The 19,983-nt window shown below is 40.0% G+C and overlaps 1 protein-coding gene across 2 annotated transcripts in view; it reads right to left on the bottom strand.

The window, feature by feature from the left end:
* Positions 1–7,368: 7,368 nt before the first annotated feature.
* Positions 7,369–19,983, bottom strand: part of TMEM39A (transmembrane protein 39A) — a gene marked incomplete at its 5' end in the record, with an annotated part of 28,273 nt that continues 15,658 nt past the window's right edge. The window contains 4 exons of one of the 2 annotated variants that reach the window (XM_079704701.1): positions 7,369–7,847; positions 10,676–10,796; positions 13,042–13,229; positions 14,004–14,352. In XM_079704701.1, coding sequence (XP_079560827.1) covers positions 7,614–7,847; positions 10,676–10,796; positions 13,042–13,229; positions 14,004–14,352 — 892 coding nt within the window. In that variant the 3' untranslated portion in view covers positions 7,369–7,613. The remainder of the gene's footprint in view (positions 7,848–10,675; positions 10,797–13,041; positions 13,230–14,003; positions 14,353–19,983) is intronic. The other variant, XM_079704702.1, reaches the window with a different exon arrangement.

The raw sequence follows: 19,983 nt of genomic DNA, 5'->3' as shown, positions 1-19,983 counted from the left end.
GGGAGACAAAATGTAAACATCATCATCCTCAACAGACAATATTTATCAAGAGCTTAGTAATATTGCACTGGGTACCTCAGTTTGAAATTCTTGAAGAGTCTAATGAAAAAGGGGAGAGGGATGGTAGCAAATGAAACCGCCTATAAGCAACCAGGAGCAAGATCTCGAACCATTAAGTTACCAAATGAAAGCAGGGGAAAACAGGTAGCAACTTAGCATCTTTTAATATGATTGCTAATAGTGTTCAAGTTACCTACTGACTTTAATCAAATTAAACACAATTACAAATCCAGTAGAAGGTACCAGGAAGACATTCAGGTGTTGAGAATTTTGCTTTGATCACTTAAAAACTTAGAGTGGTAACTAAGAATAAATAGTTCTGAGGTTTTGCATGGTCTTAATTAGTTTGGCTGTGAAGTCTTGTTGGATCTCGGCAAATGAGCCAGGTAACATCAGGGTTCCATACTCCTTGAGAGGGGGTTTTAGACACTTCCATCATCACAAAATGGGTTAACTCCTGTTGATGATGAAGTCATAGGTCCAAGATAAATTGTTACTTTCATGTCTAATGTTTAGCACATGATAATCACATCTGCCTGAAGTTGGGTGGGTCAGTCGATTGTCTACACAGGCCTTGTGTTCTGCCTGAAGAGCTACTGGGAAACCTAAGATTCATTTGTCTGGGATTGGAATGGGAGAGGTTCAGGGTAGGTCCAATTCCCACCAGGATTGATTAGGACTACATTCTACCATGGCCTGTCCTATCTGATGACAACATGAATCTTGGGGTTAAATGTTGCCAGGAGTATGATTTCAGGCATTTCCAGCAGGAAGGTCAGTTCAAAATGTGGAATGACAAAGCATGTGCCCTCCCCTGTCAACACCTTTCCTAGCAAGGTTAGACCAGAAGAGGGAGCAAGCACCTTTCCAAGCATGGAGAGGAATGGGAGATGGTAGAAGGGTGACTGCCTAAGATCAGGATAAGTCCAGATAGTATAAAATTGGGGCCACCACTGATCAACTGGCACACATTTAGTAGCGTTGAAGTTCATGAGCAATGCAGGGGTCACTTCTATGAGGATGAAGGAGGATACATATAAGAAACCTATGAAATACAGAGCCATGTGTTTTACTGGATGAATCACAATGCTTTGCATTAACTTAATGCCATAGTACTTCCTGGCTTATAATTCTGTAAGGTAAAGCACTTTCTTAAAGGAGTCTATTAGAAAGCCACATGATTTCAGCTGTTTGTTGAACTTGACAAATATGTTTCCAAAGATATAATCAGAATGTTTTTCTATTGATTAAAAAAACATAAATATTAAACCTATCCTTAGAGACATTTAAGTGTAATTAAAAGATTGTTATGCTTTAAAAATATACTCTAATAAATGATATAAAACATAATGCTCATGACGGCACTATGAACTAGAGGACATGGGATCAGCAAAATCAATAATAGGAAAAGTGGACTTTATGCATTCAGGCTCATTGTTCTACTTTGTTCTGTTTGATGTCATTTTTTTATTACTTCAAGGTTTGGTCTCCTCACAGCACAAGTCCTGATCGTTTGCTTCAGTAAAATTTTCTTGCTTTGTTATTTTACATCTTAATAATTGTCAAATATTTGCAACTTCACTCTCTTACTGTTGCAATCATACATGTCACCCAATATACCCAGTATAAATCAACGGATGTTGTCATGAAAAATGAGAAGGAAAAAAAGCTATTACTTCTCAAAACTCCACAGCTTAAGGAGTTATGTGGGTCTACCTGCAAAGATGTGAACTCAATTTTCCTATTTCTTGAATTAGTCAGGGAGGACTATTTTTTTCAGTGATTTTTGTTGATGGTGCTCTGAGGGAAAAAAAGCAAAAGTTTGCTATCCTGGCATATATTATCACAGAAGGGGGTTGGGGGAGGGGAGAGAGGCACTCAGTGAGTTGAAATGACAGGCCCTTAAAAAAACAATCATACAGCCTAGGCTCACAACTTGGTGATATTTTCAGTGAAAAATATTGTTGCCAAGGATATTAAAATTCTAGCATTTCGGCAATATTCTATTTAGAACTTTACACCACTCAGGCCTGCTCTTGTTCCCTCATTGCTGCCATAAATGCCTTTTATCCTATATACTCCCAGATCCCCACACTCCTGTTTCTCTGAGTGAGCCGACCACCCTCCCCCCCTGCCAAACTGGCAATACACAGTTCCCCTCACTCCTAATCTTTCCTCCAGTTCCTCTAGAGTCCTTCTCTCCTTGAATCTCTTCACTGAACGTTGCCTCCACTTCTTAGACTTCAGTAAAAGTTGACACTCACCTGAGGACACTTCTTTCCCTGCCCATTTCTCCCACATTACACAGACTACAAAAACCCCAGAAATTTTATCCAGTTTCCCACTCCTGCTTCTGCACCATTTCTTCCCATCTCTAGCAAAAATCTCATTACTGAAATTTATGGCATCCAGCTATTTTACCTTTTCTGTTCTTTGTGGCCATGATGTAGTCCATATGCCAGATTTCCCAGTTTTCGGCACCAGACTCCCTGTTTCCTCTCTACCTCCTGTCCCATTGTCATCCTGGGTGACTTCAACGTTCCTGAGGAAAACTCATCCTACACCCTTGCTACAATTGCTTACAGCTTTTGCCTCTACTGAACTTTGACCATCTGCTTCCAGGGTTACACATCAGGCTGTTTCATAACCCAGAACTCTATGATCCTGAACTCCCATATATTCTTCTCAGAACTCCTATCTTTGCTCCTTTATTCCTTCTACTTGCTCAAGATCACTAATGCCTGACCCAGGCCTGCTCTTTCTGATGGCCAGTACCCCCACCAGACTTCATTCTTCTTCCCCAGCCTTTCCAGACCCCAAGGTGCATCATCTCAGCTATTCTCATAACTCCCTTGGCTACTAGTCCTTCAGCTATACCTGCTTGGCAAACCTCCAAACCAGGACCAGGACACTTACCACCCATCTCACTACCCTTTTACTGTGTCTATTGAGTTAGACTACAGAAAATCGTAAAACCATGATGAAAGCCTTTGTAAATTTATGGTTTACCACCTCAGCAGTGGCCTCATTCCCAAAACTCACAAAGGCTACTCCCCCTCCCAGATGGACCACTCCTTCGAAAACATAATTACTTCTTACTTCACAAGTTTATGCTATCAGATACACTGCCACTTCCCTTATTCATACGTGTGTCCCTAAACTCCTTTCTAACTTAGGAGAAGTGCTATTCCTCTTCCAAACGGCTCCTTCTTCCCAATTCACTACTCTGAACCAACTGCCACCCGAGCTCCACCCTCACTGCTTCATTAAACTTCTCTTGCTAAAGTTACCAGTGGTCTCACAATCAAATCCAACAGTCAATTCTTAATCTCTTGACTTACCTTTTATATTTGATACTGTAATCATTCCTTTCTTGAAACTCTAATTCACCTCATCTCTTGGACTTCCATTTCCTTAGTCTTGCTCATTTGAAAGCTTCCTCTTCCTCTGCCCTTAAATGTTGTTATTCATCAGAATTCTGTCCTTCCTTTTTCACTGTACATACTTTCCCTACATTACCTTATTCATGTCCGTGGCTTTTTCTATCACACAGTGGTGACACCCCACCCCCACTTTTCCCATTTTCTCTTACATGGACTTTTTAAATAGTTGGCTAATTGGTCTCCCTGCTTTAAGTCTCACATCCCCCCATTCTCCAAACCTACCCTACATATTGCTGCCAAAGTTATCTAATACAGGATAATGGTTCTCATCAAAATCCCCTGGAGAGTATGTTCAAACAGACCTAGGTATTCATCCAGAGTTTCTGACTGTTAGGTTTGGGTTAGGGCTTGAAAATTCCCATTTCTAACAAGTTCCCAGTTAGGTGATGCCAATGCTGCTGGTCCAAAAATTACACTTCCAGAACCCTTGACCTGAGAACTCTTTGGGTCATCGTTAAGTCCTCGGCTTAAAATCTCTCATTGGATAGCTTCTGTCTACAAAAGTCCCCAGCCTTCTGTCCACTTAAGAATTACCTGAAGTGCCTGTAAAAAGTATGTATTACTGGGCTTCACCCTCAAGATTCTGACTTAGTAGATCTGATGCAGTGCCCAAGGATCACTCCTTTGACAATCTGTGACCTACAAGATAATAAAAATCCAAACCACTTAATGTGGAACTCGAGTGCCTCTGTAATCTATTCCTTGCCTAGCTCTTTAGCATTACTGAACTATTAGTTAACAACTTAGTGCAAATCTATGCGAGTTTTTGCCTATTCTGTTCACACTGCATGAGCCCTCCCTCCCTCTCTCATCTCTGTAGTAAACTAGTGCTGCTTCAAAATGCATCATGTGTGTTACTGACGCAGTGAGGCATTCCCTGACACTGCAGCTTCCCAGCAAAGTTGATCATTTTTCTGCATTAATTCTGTCTCTTGCATATACTTCCTTGACTGAGCACATCTGTGTTACAATTATTGATTTACTTTTTTGCCTTCTAGTAAATGCACTCTGAACATGAGTATCTCTGGCACTCAGCAGTATCTAGCCATAGTAATTGCTCAGTAAATAGAAATGAGAGGGGTGGTGTGGAGGTAATTGATAGGGAGGGGAGGGAAAGCAGCTTAGAGAATAAAACACGGAATCAGAGTAAACAGGATATTGAGGAACGTTTCCATCATGCTAATAATGCCTGTGAACTACCCTCCTCCACTCTGACACATTTACTCACCTTAAGCCACCCAGACAACTGGTCAAGCATCTTCTTTCCTTTTCCAGTATCCCAAGTTCACCTAACTGATCTTTTGCTATACCACTTTTTCCACACACCATTTCCCAATATTTAACAATTACAAAAAAAAGGCCATTCTTTAATGGGCATGCATCTCCCCCATCACTAAACAAAGATGGTGTCCTTTATATCACATGATCCCTAAGTAACAGGACACATGGGTAACTAGTAATTCTTCTCTCCCCCATCTGAATGTGGCACCTACAAATGTCAGCTAAAATGAGCAGAAGCATGATGAACTGAAGGGTTTTATCTCCCTGATGCTGTCATATCTGGAAGGAGAAGGGGGGGCATTTTGCAATTCCTTTAGTCAAAATTAATTTTTATTTATTATATTCACTCATTTGTTTGGCCAGGTTGGCATCTGGTCCTCCTGTGCTACTTCTTTAGAATATGGCCAAGACAGGTCAAACCAGAAGGGGGAATCATGTCAGCTTTCAAGACTAGTCTATTATCTCTAATAATAGACTAGTCTATTATTAGCCCAGTTATCTGGGCTACTTTTCAATGACAGGACCAATCTGGGGCCATCGTGATGAGACATCTTTATGCCCAGGCCACCCATTTTTCTCTTAGCTGTCAAGTAATCTCACCAAAATATTAGTCAAAAGAAGCATATCTTCAAGACCCTAAGGAAAGAATATCGAGATGGCAGCTTTCCCACCTTCCCCCACTCAAGAACCACCATATTTAGGCTGAACCACTTTACAAAAACAACCAACACACTGGTTATCTTGTTATTTTTCCAATGTACCAAAATTATTCCCACCTGAGGGCACTCACTTTGCTGTTACTGTAACATGGAATTCTCCTTAGTCTTGCTTCATCTGATCTTTGCTCAAAAATCATCTCCTCGAAGATGCCTCCTAGGGACTTCCCTGGTGGTGCAGTGGTTAAGAATCCGCCTGCCAATGCAGGGGTACGGGTTCGAGCCCTGGTCCAGGAAGATCCCACATGCCGCGGAGCAATTAAGCCCATGCACCGCAACTGCTGAGCCTGTGCTCTAGAGCCCGTGAGCCACAACTACTGAAGCCCGCATGCCTAGAGTCCGTGCTCCGCAACAAGAGAAGCCACTGCAATGAGAAGCCTGTGCACCGCAGCGAAGAGTAGCCCCCACTCGCCGCAACTAGAGAAAACCCGGGCACAGCAACAAAGACCCAGGGAGGGAGGGAGGGAAGGAAGGAAGGAAGGAAGAAAGAAAGAAAGAAAGAAATTAAAAAAAAAAAAGATGCCTTCTAGCAATGCCATTCCTAGCACTTTCTATTTCCTTGCTCTGTTTTTAATTTTCGCTTTACCACACCTATTGCTACTACCAGGAGACATTAAATTATATGTTTGCTTACAGCATATTTTACACCCCCCTGCATGGTAAGCTCTGTGAGGCAGGGCCTTTGCTTTTCTCACTCACTGCTATATCCCCAGTGCATAAAATAGTGCCTGGTGGCCAACACGTATTTGTTGAATGACTGAATACACTCTGATTGACTGCCAAATTACGTAACTTAAAAAAACAAAAAAGTGTATCCATCAAAATATTTAAGGAAACAATGGTTACACATAGCAGTCACCTTGCGTAGCTGTACACACACCTACTCCTCACAATGCTGCCTTTGCTGAAAACCTGTTGGGAACTCTTCTGAAAGAACTGTTTTCAGAGCCAGTTTATGAATTACGTGATTTTTTTTTTTTTTTTACACTTCATAAGCCATATTGTGTTTCAGTGTAAAAAAGCCAAAGTGAGCATAGAAAACACATGAGAATATATTTCAGGCTCTCAAGACAAGGCCTCAGAAATTCAGATGACTAGTGACATCAACTAAGTATATCACCTCTCAAGAAAATGGACTGGAAGGGGTTAATGCTCACAGACATGAAGGTTCTGGAGTATGAAATTCAAAACACACACAGATCAAACTACCTGAGGACAAAAAAGTAAATTCTCATATTTCACTTCTGCTGGTAACTCTAAACATGCCACTGTAGCAGGGTTGCTGCTCGACTGCATCCATTCCTCCAGTTACTTGGTGTCTTCAACCTGCCCAGACCCCAGCCCAGGGCATCTGTGCTCATCTTCTCCCACTGATCTAGTCACACACCAGCTCCTTCATAAGTTTGGGCACTCTATTCTGTCCTAAAAAGTATTCTTTCAAAACAGCTAACAATAAAAGGAAAATCTTTACAAGGAAAAGAAGTGAAAGAACAGGGAAAATGAGAACAATATCCTGTTTCAGGGTAAGAGCTTACACAAAAGTATATTTAAATGTCATACGGCAGATACAACTCTGAGTTCCTACCTTAGAAATGCTTCCTCCCAGTAGGCAGCAAAGAGAACCCCACCAGGACGAAAACCCACTTTTGCCCCATGCATTCCAATACTATCTGCCAATCAAAAAAAAAAAAAAGACAATGAGTGCTGTCAGGCAACTCCACTGATCTCTCTCTTTCTGTAGCAATAAGGCCAGCTAAGGACTAAAGATAATGAGAAAGACTAGAAGGAAAGTAAATACACAAAAGGTACTGTGTCAAGTGATATACGAGATGTGTTCATAAGTGAATAAGTTATTCCAGAGCCATACAAACAAATCAATCTCTTTACTGGGGAGGCACACCTCTCCTCTGTATATTATTCAAATATACTAACACATGATAGATCACATCATCTTGTTTATGGATACATTAAATGTCCCTTGCCCTCCCCACCTTTCAAAACATAATAGTATACAAAATATAAAATATCTTAAATATTTATAAAAATCGCAAGAAAAAAATAGAACGTATGAAAATATTTTTATCTGAGTTCTCCCTCATTGTTGAGAGGCAGCTTAGTTTGCCTTGAGTTCATAATTATTGAGTGGATAGGAGTATGCCCTGCCTAATACTATTCTGTCCCGGAGGAGCTTAAATAAAACATAGTAGTTGCAGAAGAGGATGAGAGCCATGGAAAGTGTATGGTTCCACTTCTCCGACCGCAGCAAGGAATAGAGCTGGTAGAAGACAACACTGCCTTCAATAAGGATAAGCAGATTTAACAGCCTTAATGGACGATGAAACAGGAACTGTAAGGAAGTTAAAAAGCAAAATGTTATTTCATAGAAAAGACTGCAGTTATTCTCACATTTTTCTTCTAAAATCATTTCATATTTACAGGCTCCTATGGGCACTAACAAGCAGATCTGCTTATTGAATATCAATCAGGCTATTTCTTGCTATAGAGACCCAAACCCTTTCTTTTTTGCTCAAGGAATAATGAAATACATTTTATTTCAATGCCCTGAGACATGAAAAGGGATTATATCCAAAAGAACTCTGCCTCAAAAAATTTTCCTAGATTTTATCTTAGGTATATATTTTATTTGAGATAACCAAAAGTATATTTATTTATCTAAGTCAGGGGCTGGATAAAGGACCAAAATGGGAAATATTTTAGACTCTCAAGTCAAGAGACAAAAATTGAGGATATTATATGTAGGTAACTCATAACCACTTAAAATGTAACCACTTAAAAATACAAAAATCATTGTTAGTTTGTGGGCTGGTCTAAGACATAAACACCTACACTAGACAAGTCTGCAGGGAGCAGTGGTAATACAAGTTGAAATATCAATACAGTAATTTCTTAATTTTTTTCTTAAACTGTTACCCACCATGCTGTCTTACTTTGTTCAGTTTTTCTGGATATTGAAAAGTAGGGTGAACAAAGACAGAACAATGAGGAAGGAAGGAAAAATTAGTCAGAATTCGAGTTTGGCTAAAAACAGACCTGTTTTCATTCCCACCAAATTCTTCGGTCTAAGAGGCTAAATCCTGGTTGACTAATAAAAATGTATTATGAATAGGAAGACAGAGGTCAAAGATTGCAAACTGTGGTAATGGTAGTATATCAGATCTAAAAGAATAATTTAGACCTCAGGACTCGAATCTGAGAATAAAACCAAATCATCATGACAGCTCTGAAAGGTAACTGGGTTCTCAGGATCCTTCTGCGGGAGGAAGAACATGTTTAACCTGGGTTTTTTTTTTTTTTTGTGGTATGCGGGCCTCTCACTGGGCCTCTCACTGTTGTGGCCTCTCCCATTGCGGAGCACAGGCTCCGGACGCGCAGGCTCAGCGGCCATGGCTCACGGGCCCAGCCGCTCCACGGCACGTGGGATCATCCCGGACTGGGGCACGAACCCGTGTCCCCTGCATCGGCAGGCGGACTCTCAACCACTGTGCCACCAGGGAAGCCCTAACCTGGGTTTTATTACATGATCTCCAGTAATATCATGTATAAAATTGGCTCAGAATTAACATTCTAAAAAAAAAATATTAGGCAATTTCAGATTCTGTGGCAATTATAACAATTATAATTAAACGTGTAGGTAAGCTATAAACTGAATGAGTAAAAATGTGAGGACAGCCAGAGCTACAGGTAATAGGCACATTTTAAGTGAGTGTTCTTAAACAGCGTGCCTAAGAATCATTTCCAAATATGCAAATGCTGCAAATTCCTAGGATCCTTCAGAGATTCTGACTCTAAGTGACCCAACCACCACTTTGAGAAGCACTGATTTACTCTGGTCATGCAAAATCAGTAATAAGTTAATTTCCTTAATCTTTCTTCTATGGATTCCACCTGATTCTTCAGCTGTCCAACACTAGCAAGGAAAATACTTATATTTCAAGCAGAAAATTTTAATAAACTATCTGGTTACTGTAGGTTTCCAGGGGACTGCAAGAGCCAACAGATGTCCTTAATGGCCTGTGGAACTCAGCTGGCTGAATTAAATATTCTGTGTAGAAACCAAATGCTTATGTAGTTGTAACCTAAGTCCACTCCTCCATCTTAAAGCAATCCCACAGGAGTCTAGGAGATTATGGTATTTCCCTCATTCAAAGGCCTTTCACCTTGCCCCATCCTCCCCTACCATGTTATTTATAAGCATCCTGCACTGATGCAAGTTTCCAGTATTTAATTAAAAGGCCCTTAGTAGCAAACACCCGCAGAACCAGGAAATCCAAGTACCCTCGTAAGGATCTGGGAGGGGTGGAGGGAGTGATGGGAGGGAGAAAGGGATTCAAGTATCTAAAAAATAAATAAATTTTAAAAATCTCCAATTCTTTTTCAGAATATGATCTCCATTCAAAGGCAATGCACTGCACTATGTATGTTTTTACTAAAAACAGTTCCCTGCATGTACCTTCTTTTCCCCTCTCCCGTCAATCAGCTGGCCTTTCTCTTATAAGTAAATACTTTTGCTTCCTAGAGCCAGAATTTCTGGAAAAGTGAAAGATCAAATAGAACATAACCCAAGGTGTAAATTCAAATGGAACAGAAGCTGGATTTAGTGGGTGTCTACTGCTTTTTCCTTTTAAACTTTTAAGCCTTTTTTCCTTTTAATCCAAGAGAAGGTAAAAGGCCACAGATCATGGCATTTGCCTGAGTTTCAAAGGGGAAGTCAAAGTATTTTAAGGAGATGATATATATGACAAATACCAAAAAATAAAACCATCACATTATTACTATATTAAATATTGCTTAAGGATACAGAGATATATTATAATAAGGACACCATTAAACCAAACTATTACAAATAAAATTTGTAAGATGAAAAATGGAAGTCTTAAATAATTGTGTACTTGTTTCAAGTAATACTAGACTCAACAAACTCCAATGTAACTAGAGAAACCAGTCAAGCTATTAAAATTGAAATATAGTTATTTCACCTTCAATCTGCCTTTCAGAAGATATTTCCAAAGGACAGAGGCCATTATAGTAGTAAAATAATTACCCTGTCTTAATTTCCTAGTATGTGCTACACACTGTGCTAGATGCTTACACACAGAGTAACCTCCTAACACTTACTCCTAAGCTTATGTTTGAAAAAAAATAAGCTGTACTTGCATAAAAGCGGGCATGGGATACGTCTGAAGGCACTGCCACGTTGTAAGGCCCCATGGCTCTATATAAGCACCTGCTGTGTCGCACCAGCACCCCTTGAGGCCATATTGTATTTTCTGACCAACTAGGGGAGAAAGAAATGCAATGTTAGCCTATTGGCAATTACAGATAAGACAGTGTCTGGCAAGGCCAGCTATATTTCTATGGAAAGGATTAAGTATTCAAGGCTTCATCTGCCTGAATTCTGAAAATACAGTAATTCCATGGTCAAACTGGAAGCAGTCAAAAGGATTTATTATAACTGCATTGCTATATAGTAGAGAGAAACTGCAAAGTTAACTCAGTGTCAAAGGACTTAAGAGGCTTAGGAGAACAAGCAGAAATAAATGTGTAAGGAGGGCATCTATGAGCCAGAAAATCCAGTATAAGCAGGTGGACTGTCACCTCAATTCCAAGTGAGCAGAGTCTATTGGTGGAAATGCTAGAGGGAACAAACAAGAAGAGAGAGTGGATGGTAATAAGAGTAGTGGAGAAATTCACACATTATCAAACTAGCATGACATTTACTGCAGCATTACATCCCAAAAAGCTACAGAAAATCTATTCATTTATCACACACTTCAAATGCTTCATATATGTGAGAAGCTATACAGAAGAACACAGAGACACACAAGGTACCGACACACAGACTTTTCTTTTTACCACTTTCTTGGGTTTTTTTTTTTATAGAGGTTTCTCTAGGAAAAAGAAGTTATGGAAGAAGCTTCATTCTTTCCAGCACCAACGTAATGGAGTTGGGGTGGGGATGGGGATCTTCAGGTTAAGCTTTTTAAAAAATCTAAGTTAATTCATCTCTTCCTGATTTTGGAAAGGTTAGTTTCCTAGGGTAAGAACTGGGACAGCATTTTAAATATGTTAAAGAAAAAAAAAATTCTAGCACCCTGAAGCTTTCCCAGTTCAGAAAATGTTCCGTCGGCCTTGCTCACACTTACCAGCATTAAAGTGATGATACACCTCATGGCCATGTGCCATCAGGAGCCTGAAGATGCACAGTACTAGTACTGTGGATTGTATTTTCAATTTTTATTGAAATTTGTCCTTTGCCCACAGTCGGGTTTCTTTTCAGCCTGGCCCAATCTCTTTCAGTTCCTGGGCTTGAAGGCCTGTGCTAATCTGTATCAGACATCAAGGCAAATAATTGAAGGGAGCACTCTGAGGGGGAGGGGGAAGGGAATGTCACCTCAATCTGTCCCACTTAATTAGGAAAGAATTTCTAGGTGATGAAATTTGTGAAATGTTCAAATTATAAAAGGAAGATGAAGATGGTCCAGGTCTGAGAGGCATGATGAAAGGCTCAGAAGCAAGTGAATAAAAGGGTTCTGAAGTCAGTCATTCTGGACCACAGGGACCATGAAGAGAAATGACTAATAGGGGGACACAATGAGAGGAATACTCAGAAAGAACTCACTTAGGGACAGTTTTCATTTAAATTTAGGAAAAGCAGGGCAACATTCATTAGTGAGTTTAGGAAGAAAAGAAAAACACAATTAAAGATGCAGGCTAAAACAACAACAACAAAACAAACAAAAAACCCAAAAAGCAAAAATAAATAAACAAATAAAATGCGGGCTAGGAAAATCACTAGAACAAATTTACATTTATTTATTTATTTATTTTTTTTTTTTTAGGATTTTAATTTTAATTTATTTATTTATTTTGCGGTACGCGGGCCTCTCACTGTTGCGGCCTCTCCCGTTGCGGAGCACAGGCTCCGGACGCGCAGGCTCAGTGGCCATGGCTCACGGGCCCAGCCGCTCCGCGGCATGTGGGATCTTCCAGGACCGGGGCACGAACCCGTGTCCCCTGCATCGGCAGGCGGACTCTCAACCACTGCGCCACCAGGGAAGCCCCAAATTTACATTTATTAGAAAGAAAAGATGAGAAGCAAATTCCAGCTGCCTAAGTATAAGACAATTATCTAGCAGCTATTCAGCTGTGGCAATGAAGATGCGAAGATGAATCTCACAGTCTTCTAAAGAAAATTAAAAATATGTCATGACTCTTTGAATTTGGGCAAAGGGTTAGGACTGAAAAGAAAACTCCAAGATTATAGCTTGGGAAATAAATTACACATTCTAGAGTGACTGGGTAGTTGAAAGGTAGGAAGCGTTTAAGGAGGGACTGGGGATGGTGGTGGAAATGAGTTAATATCCCCTGCGTTCAGTTTAGAGGGATGATAAGCACCCACGTAGACAAAAACTAAAAATTAAGCGTTCAAAGCCAAGAACAAGAATGACATACAAAGCAAATAAACATGATCAGCAGCATGTAAAAAGGTGTTAAATGGTTTTTTCCTCTAACCTACTTACATGTGCTGTGGAGCATTGCTGTAGGACCCATGTTCAAGCTTCTGCCACTTGCCCAGGTGAGCAGCTGATTTATGTAGCAAATCACAGTATTTGGATGGCAGCAGTTGTGTGGTGAGCATGACAAAAGCATTGATCCACACCATAATGAGGTGCTCACATGACCAGCGCATGTCATAGTACTGGGTACTCTGGAAGAGATCAGAAGAGAGAGAAATGATCCATGTACTGGTGAGCAAGAAGGCAGGGATGGGTGCGTGTACATACGCCCTGCAGACAAATGCCACTCTGAGTCACACATGCATTTGTTGTCCTCCTGTCTGTGCAGAAAGTTCAAGAGCAGAGTCCTCCAAAATCCTTCAACCTGACTTTCTGGCTGTATGAGTTAGGGTTGGGAGGGAGAGGCGATTATACTTTAAGTGCTTCCTTTCTAGCAGTGAATGCTCTCTGTGAATGACCACTCCAGCTGCAGATATGCTTCTCAATGGGTGAAGGAAGGGCACTAAAATGACCCAAAAGATTTTGGGCCCAAGTGACATCCAGACCATTTTTCTTTTCTACTAAAGTAAAGTTTAAAGGTTAGATTAAATTCAAGGAAACTCCTGATAACCATGTTAAGATCAACCATGGTAGGCTGAATTTTACTGAAACCTCAGTCCTCTTAAGCTACCACATACAGATTCTAAGTACAAGTTTATTCTCCCCAGAAACTGGGGGGGGAAAAATATCTTAAAAAAAAAGAAGAAAGAAAAGAAAAGAAAAAAAGAGGGGACCACCACGGGTGCATCACAGATATGGAAATATCTATCCACCAACCAGGTATTAGTGCACTCCAGATGCAGCCGAACTCCACCATCCAGGCTGCCAAAGGGGAGACAGAGAAAAGGGGGATTAAATAAGAAATACCCAGTTTATGTCATTCACACACAAATCCAGGAAGCACATAAAAGCAAGTAACCACTTACCTTCACAAAACACAGGGGGAGAAATGCAACATAGTAGGCACTGAAGAGAGAGTTGAAGAGAACTTCCTTGATTCTGTGGTTGAAATCTGCTTTCAGACATTCTACTTCATTGCGAATGAGGTCTGGAGACAGGGGGCAGCTGTGGCTGGGGATGGGTGTGGCATTATTGAACTGTTCTTTTAGAGACTCCAGCAATAAGGAGAGGAAGTCTTTGGACTTGGCCAAGCCACCCACAGTCGAGGCACTTTCCTCTACCGCCTGGTGCTGAACCATGTAGTTATAGTCTGCAAGAAGAAGATGAGCTCTACTATCTTGATGGAAACAGCAGAGAGGAACATAAACACCAAACCTGTAGAAAAAAGGGAGTATGAAAATGAGACCACACAAGCCACCTAAGATCAGATCATATAACTGTGTTAGTAAAATAGTCATGATTCATCAGAGTGAACATAATATAATGGGGACTTTGCTGACGGTAAATTCATTATCTGGGAAGCTCTTTAATTTCTTCCCACAAAGGCAATATATATTCACTGTAGAATAGGAAACTATAAAAAATCACGACAATAGAAATTACCCTGAAATAATCATTTTTATAATTTTTACAGTTGGGTGCACAGACTTTATACTTTTTCTTTTATATGTTTAGCCTCATACAGTATAAACTGTTTTGTATACTGCTGTTTTAACTTTGGGTGTGATTATGTAGCATGTATATATTGAGCTTTTTCTCATGGCGTTAAATATTTTTCTGCAACAATTCTAAAAGGTACTATAGTATTCTCATGTAGCTACACCATAACTTACCTATTTCTCTCTTGTTAGAAACTCAGGCTGTTTCTTACTTTCCACTAGTATAAATACCATTGGGATAAGTAACTTCCCACACAGCTTTTTTTTTTTTTTTTTTTTTTTTGCTGTACGCGGGCCTCTCACTCTTGTGGCCTCTCCCGTTGCAGAGCACAGGCTCCGGACGCACAGGCTCAGCAGCCACGGCTCACGGGCCCAGCCGCTCCGCGGCATGTGGGATCTTCCCAGACCGGGTCACGAACCCGTGTCCCCTGCATCGGCAGGCAGACTCTCAACCACTGCGCCACCAGGGAAGCCCTCCCACACAGATTTTTGTGTACACCTGGTATTTTTTGAATGGCTTGCCCTTCAAGCTTCCTCTTCTTAGTGAGGGGGCTCCCCTGCGTACCCCCCCACCACAGCACCCACCATACTTCCACAGGCACTCCTAGTTCCTCTTGCCTGGTTATTTTTCTCCACTGATCTTACCACTCCATATATTTTACATGTTTTTTATTTTGGGTTTTTTCCCTTTGGTCTATCCTCCCCTCACTACAATGTAAGCTCCAAGAACCAGAGATTTTAGTCTGCTTATTAGTTCACTGCTGTATCCTTGACGCTTAGAATAGTGGCTGAAACATACTAGGCACTAAATAAACACTTGACGGATTAATGAAAACAATTCTAAAAGTACAATAAATTTTTACAAGTAAAATTACTTGGCTAAAGGACTGAAAATTTGTGAGACTTTTCATAACTTCTTATAGTTGCTCCAACTTTGGTTCCTTAAAAAAGTTTTAAACACCTTCCCAAGTCCTCATTAAGTAACTTCCACATTGTAACGTAGGTATGTATTGTACTGGGTTGGCCAGAAAGTTCGTTCGCATTTTCCCATGCCATCTTGCGAAAAACCAGAATGAACTTTTTGGCCAACCCAATAAATAAAATGGTCATTTCACTGACATAAATTTAGATATTAAAAATAGCAAATAAAAAGACATTTAGTTATAAATTTTATTTTAAAAAAATTAACAAACGTCACTTGTTCATAGTTCTCTACAGAGGGAGAAAGGATGAGCTTCTTGCTAAGTTAAGAGGATGGTTAGCAGCAGCTCTGGGATCCACTGTGAATGTGCCCTGGAGTAGCAGGATGGGAGGGGGTAAAGGCAGAAGTATGATGCTAGGATCACAAGCTTGAACTGAGCTTGCCACTCTGTCAGTTTCACGTGACCGTGTCCAGGCTAGCCTGCCAGAGCATGAGAGACTCATGAAGCAGAGCTTAGCTGTCCTAGTTGCCTAAACTGACAGCTGGTCAATCCCACATATGTGACTGAACCCAGCTAAGATCAGGAGAGTCTCCTGACTTCCAGCTGATCCCAACATATACACAGTAAATACATAGTGTGGTATGCTACCATGGCTCTGTGGATGTGCGCTACAGCATCATATGTCAATAGATAACTGATACAGGGTAACATCAAAGGCTTAGAGCATGGAGAGCTTTGTAAGGTAAAGAAAATGATTCATGAATTTTAAAGAGGGTTAGTAAATATTTAGACATAAAATTTGTTTAAATTACATGCTTATTTCATTGTTTTATAGGGATGTGGAGAGCCTCCAAGAATAAAGTTTACATATCTAAAAAAATGAAAATGTTTGCTAGCCATTTGATGATGGTAATCCTCTTCAGTCTGGCCAAAACATTCCTCGATATATCCATAATAAGCCTTTCAAGTTAGATAGGGTTAACCTTCTAAATGATTCAACCAGCTATTGTTGATAAATAGAATAACTAAATCATTTGTTTCCAAATCAAACAGCTGAAATATTAATCTAGAAATATAGAAACAATTTATGTAAAATATACAACTTATAAGAAATCTGAATCATGAAAAATAATGTTTATAACAAAGAAAATTCACTCTGTATGAATTGAGTTGATGAGTGCCTTAAGTAATCGTTTAAGGAATTAATTAGAACCTAACAGAGTACAACCAATAGAAAGACTCTTCCTGCCATCCCTGGCCACACAATCTCTGAGTATGCCTTTATTTTATACTGTCACTACCCATATAAATTCATGCTTACACTGCAGCACCATAAACAGTATAGAGCAATGATTCTCAAACTTGAGCTAGCATCAGAATCATCTAGCAGGCTTGTTAAAAGACAAATCCTGTCCCACACTTTCTAGAGTTTCTGCTTCAGTTTGGGGTAGATTCTGAGAATTTCCATTTCTAACAAATTCCCAGGTGATGCTGATGTTGCTGTTCTGGGAACCACATTTTGAGAACTACTGAATTTAGAGTAATGGTTAAGACAAGGGCTCTGAATCAAAAAGACCTGAGTCTTTCTCATTAATTGTCTCACCATGGGAAAATTTTTTAACCACTTAATCTGTCTTTACCTATGGCAAAGATTGCTAATTGTCTGCCAATAGCTACTATTCTCCTGTTTCTTCCATAGCAACAGAATTTTTCTGTGTGTGTGAATAGCAGAAACATTTATTCCACCCAGCAAAGTCAAGAAAAGTGAAGTTCCAACACATTTCTTTTGTCTTCTCAGTTATAAATAAAAGAACAGGCATTTTATCAAAGAAGACATACACCTGGCAAATGAACACAATAAAAATGTTCAACATTATGAATCATTAGGGAAATGCAATCAGACTATAGTGAGATACCTCTACACACTTTAAAAACAGGCAATATTTTAACTACTGGCCATACCAATCAACTACTGGTGAGGACTACAGGGGAACTGGAATGCTTCCATACTGTTGACGGGAATGCATAAGGGTACAGTTATTCATTTTAGAATATGAAACCATATATTCATATGAAGACTTTTATGCACATGTTCATAGTTAGTTTATCTGTGGTGGCCAAACTGGAAACAAACCACAAAACCCCTTCTGTTATTTTTCAGGAAGAAAATGAACTACTCACACCTGCAACTTAGATGATTCTCAAAATAATTATGCATCATGAAAGAAAAAGACAAATACAAAAGTAAACATTAAGATGCCAATGATATTAACAGTCTAGAAAACACTAATTGAGTGGGGAAAAAAAGTAAATCAACTGTAGTTGCCTGGGAGTCCTGGGAGACATGTCAGAAGGTAGATATTGGTGTTGTATGTTTGTTATTATGATGATGGATCCGTGGCTTTACAAGTATTAAAACCTACCAAGCTGTACATTTCAGGTATGTTCATTTCAATGCATACCAACTACACAGCTCAATTAAGTTTTAATAGAAATTGGCTTCACATAAAAATCTGAATCTCTTTTCTGAATCTCCTTTTCAGTAGAACTCTGCCAACCACAGGTTAACTCCATCACCTCTCCTTGTACATGGGAGGGATTCTGTTGCAGTAGCAATGAAGACTGGTGAGCAATGAAAGGTGTTTCCACTTGAGTTATCCAGGAACTCTGCCTGGGTCCTAAAAATCACATGCCTGGACTACACGACTTCCACTCTCATGCAGCTCCAAAATCACTGGTGGTTCTCACAACTATCCTCATCTCAGGGTGACCTCTGAACCCACCAAAAATTCTGACATCCAGGACTCAACATCAGTCCCACAGAGCCCTGCAGTCTACCCTGGGAGGCCTTGGACAACAATGCAAATTAGACCACAACTGGAGTGAACACTATTCTCTGCCATGATACTATCCCCACTGAGGTATACAAAGTTTGCAACACTCACAAAACCTGTTCCTCTTCATCCGGACAGTCCAACATGGCTCTCAACATCAGTCTAACAGTGAACAAAAACCAAGATGAAAGCGGGCTTAAATAATAGTCTTTATTATGGCATAGAGCAGAGCAAACTGAGACAGAGAGTTTCCAAAAAGGGTGACCTGGAGCTAGAAAAATCCATCCCGAGCATGACATGAGACAATGCCACCAAAGAAGGTGTAAACCTCTATGAGCCACCAGCAGAACCCAGCCTGGATCTCCATGGTCAAAGGTGGTTAGGTCCTGTCTTAGCCAGTTGATGGAAGAGAAGGACAACACCTACGTGCTCAGCCTATTAATGCTTCACTCCAGGGTATAGGAGAGCACAAAGGTCTACCTATCCTGACCACAGTGAGGTGACTAATGCCCAGTATGCGGATCATAGCAACAGAATTTTTAGTTGAGATACAGCTGCCCTGCTAAAGACTTAATTTTCCAGCCTCCCTTACAATCTATCCTGCTAGGCAGGGTGGAGCAAAAAGATAGCAGAAGCTTGAGTTCTGCCACCATGGAGCTATCACAACTATCCGAGATAACTTAAATACACACTATACAGGAGAGAAGAATGAGCTTCTAACTTTCTAAAGCCACAAGCATTTTGGATCTGTTATAGCAGACTAAATATACTACCTCCTGGGTCATTGTGATGATTTCATGAGGTGATGTTTATAAGCACCACCTAGCCCGACACTTAACACTTAACAAGAGCTTAATAAATGATAGCTATCTGTTAACATCTAACAAAGAAAGTTTTAGCCAAATGTAAACAAGTTAAAACTATGCAAAATAGTTTAATAAGCTAATATGTACAATAATATACCACTACACAACCATCAGAACAGCTAAAGTTTTAAGAATGGAAAACATCAAATGCTGGCAAAAATGTGTAGCAACCAGACTCATAGAATTGCTGAAAGAATAAAATGCTATCACTTCTTTGGGAAAAAGTCTGGTAGATTCTTATAAAACTAAACAAACTCCTACCTTGTGGCCTAGCAGTGCCACTCCTACATATTTCTCCCAAGAGAATGAAAAGGTATCTTTGCAAAAAAAGACTTGTATTAAGAATGTACATAACAGTTTCTTTTTAATAGTAGTCAAAAACTGGAAACAACCCAGGTGTCCAACAATAGGAGAATAAACAAACTGTGGTATATTCATACAATGAAATATCACTGATACATGCAACCACACAGACAAATCTCAAAAACAACATGCTGAGTCAAAGACAGCTTGAAAGTGTACATACTGTACAATTCCATTTATATGAAATTCTAGAACTGGCAAACTAATCTATGGTGGAAAAAAAATCAAAACACTGTTGCCTCTGGGAGACAGGGAGGTTGGGTCTAACTGGAAAGGGACATGAAAGAACTTCTGGAGTAATGGTGACGTTCCATACTGGGATGAGGTTTTGAGTTACACAGATATATGCATTTATCAAAAC

Source organism: Hyperoodon ampullatus (genome assembly GCF_949752795.1).
Source record: "Hyperoodon ampullatus genome assembly, chromosome: 5".
Taxonomy (NCBI): Eukaryota; Metazoa; Chordata; class Mammalia; order Artiodactyla; family Ziphiidae; genus Hyperoodon; species Hyperoodon ampullatus.
Note: the sequence above shows the minus strand (reverse complement) of the source record. Positions and strands in the feature narration are given on the sequence as shown.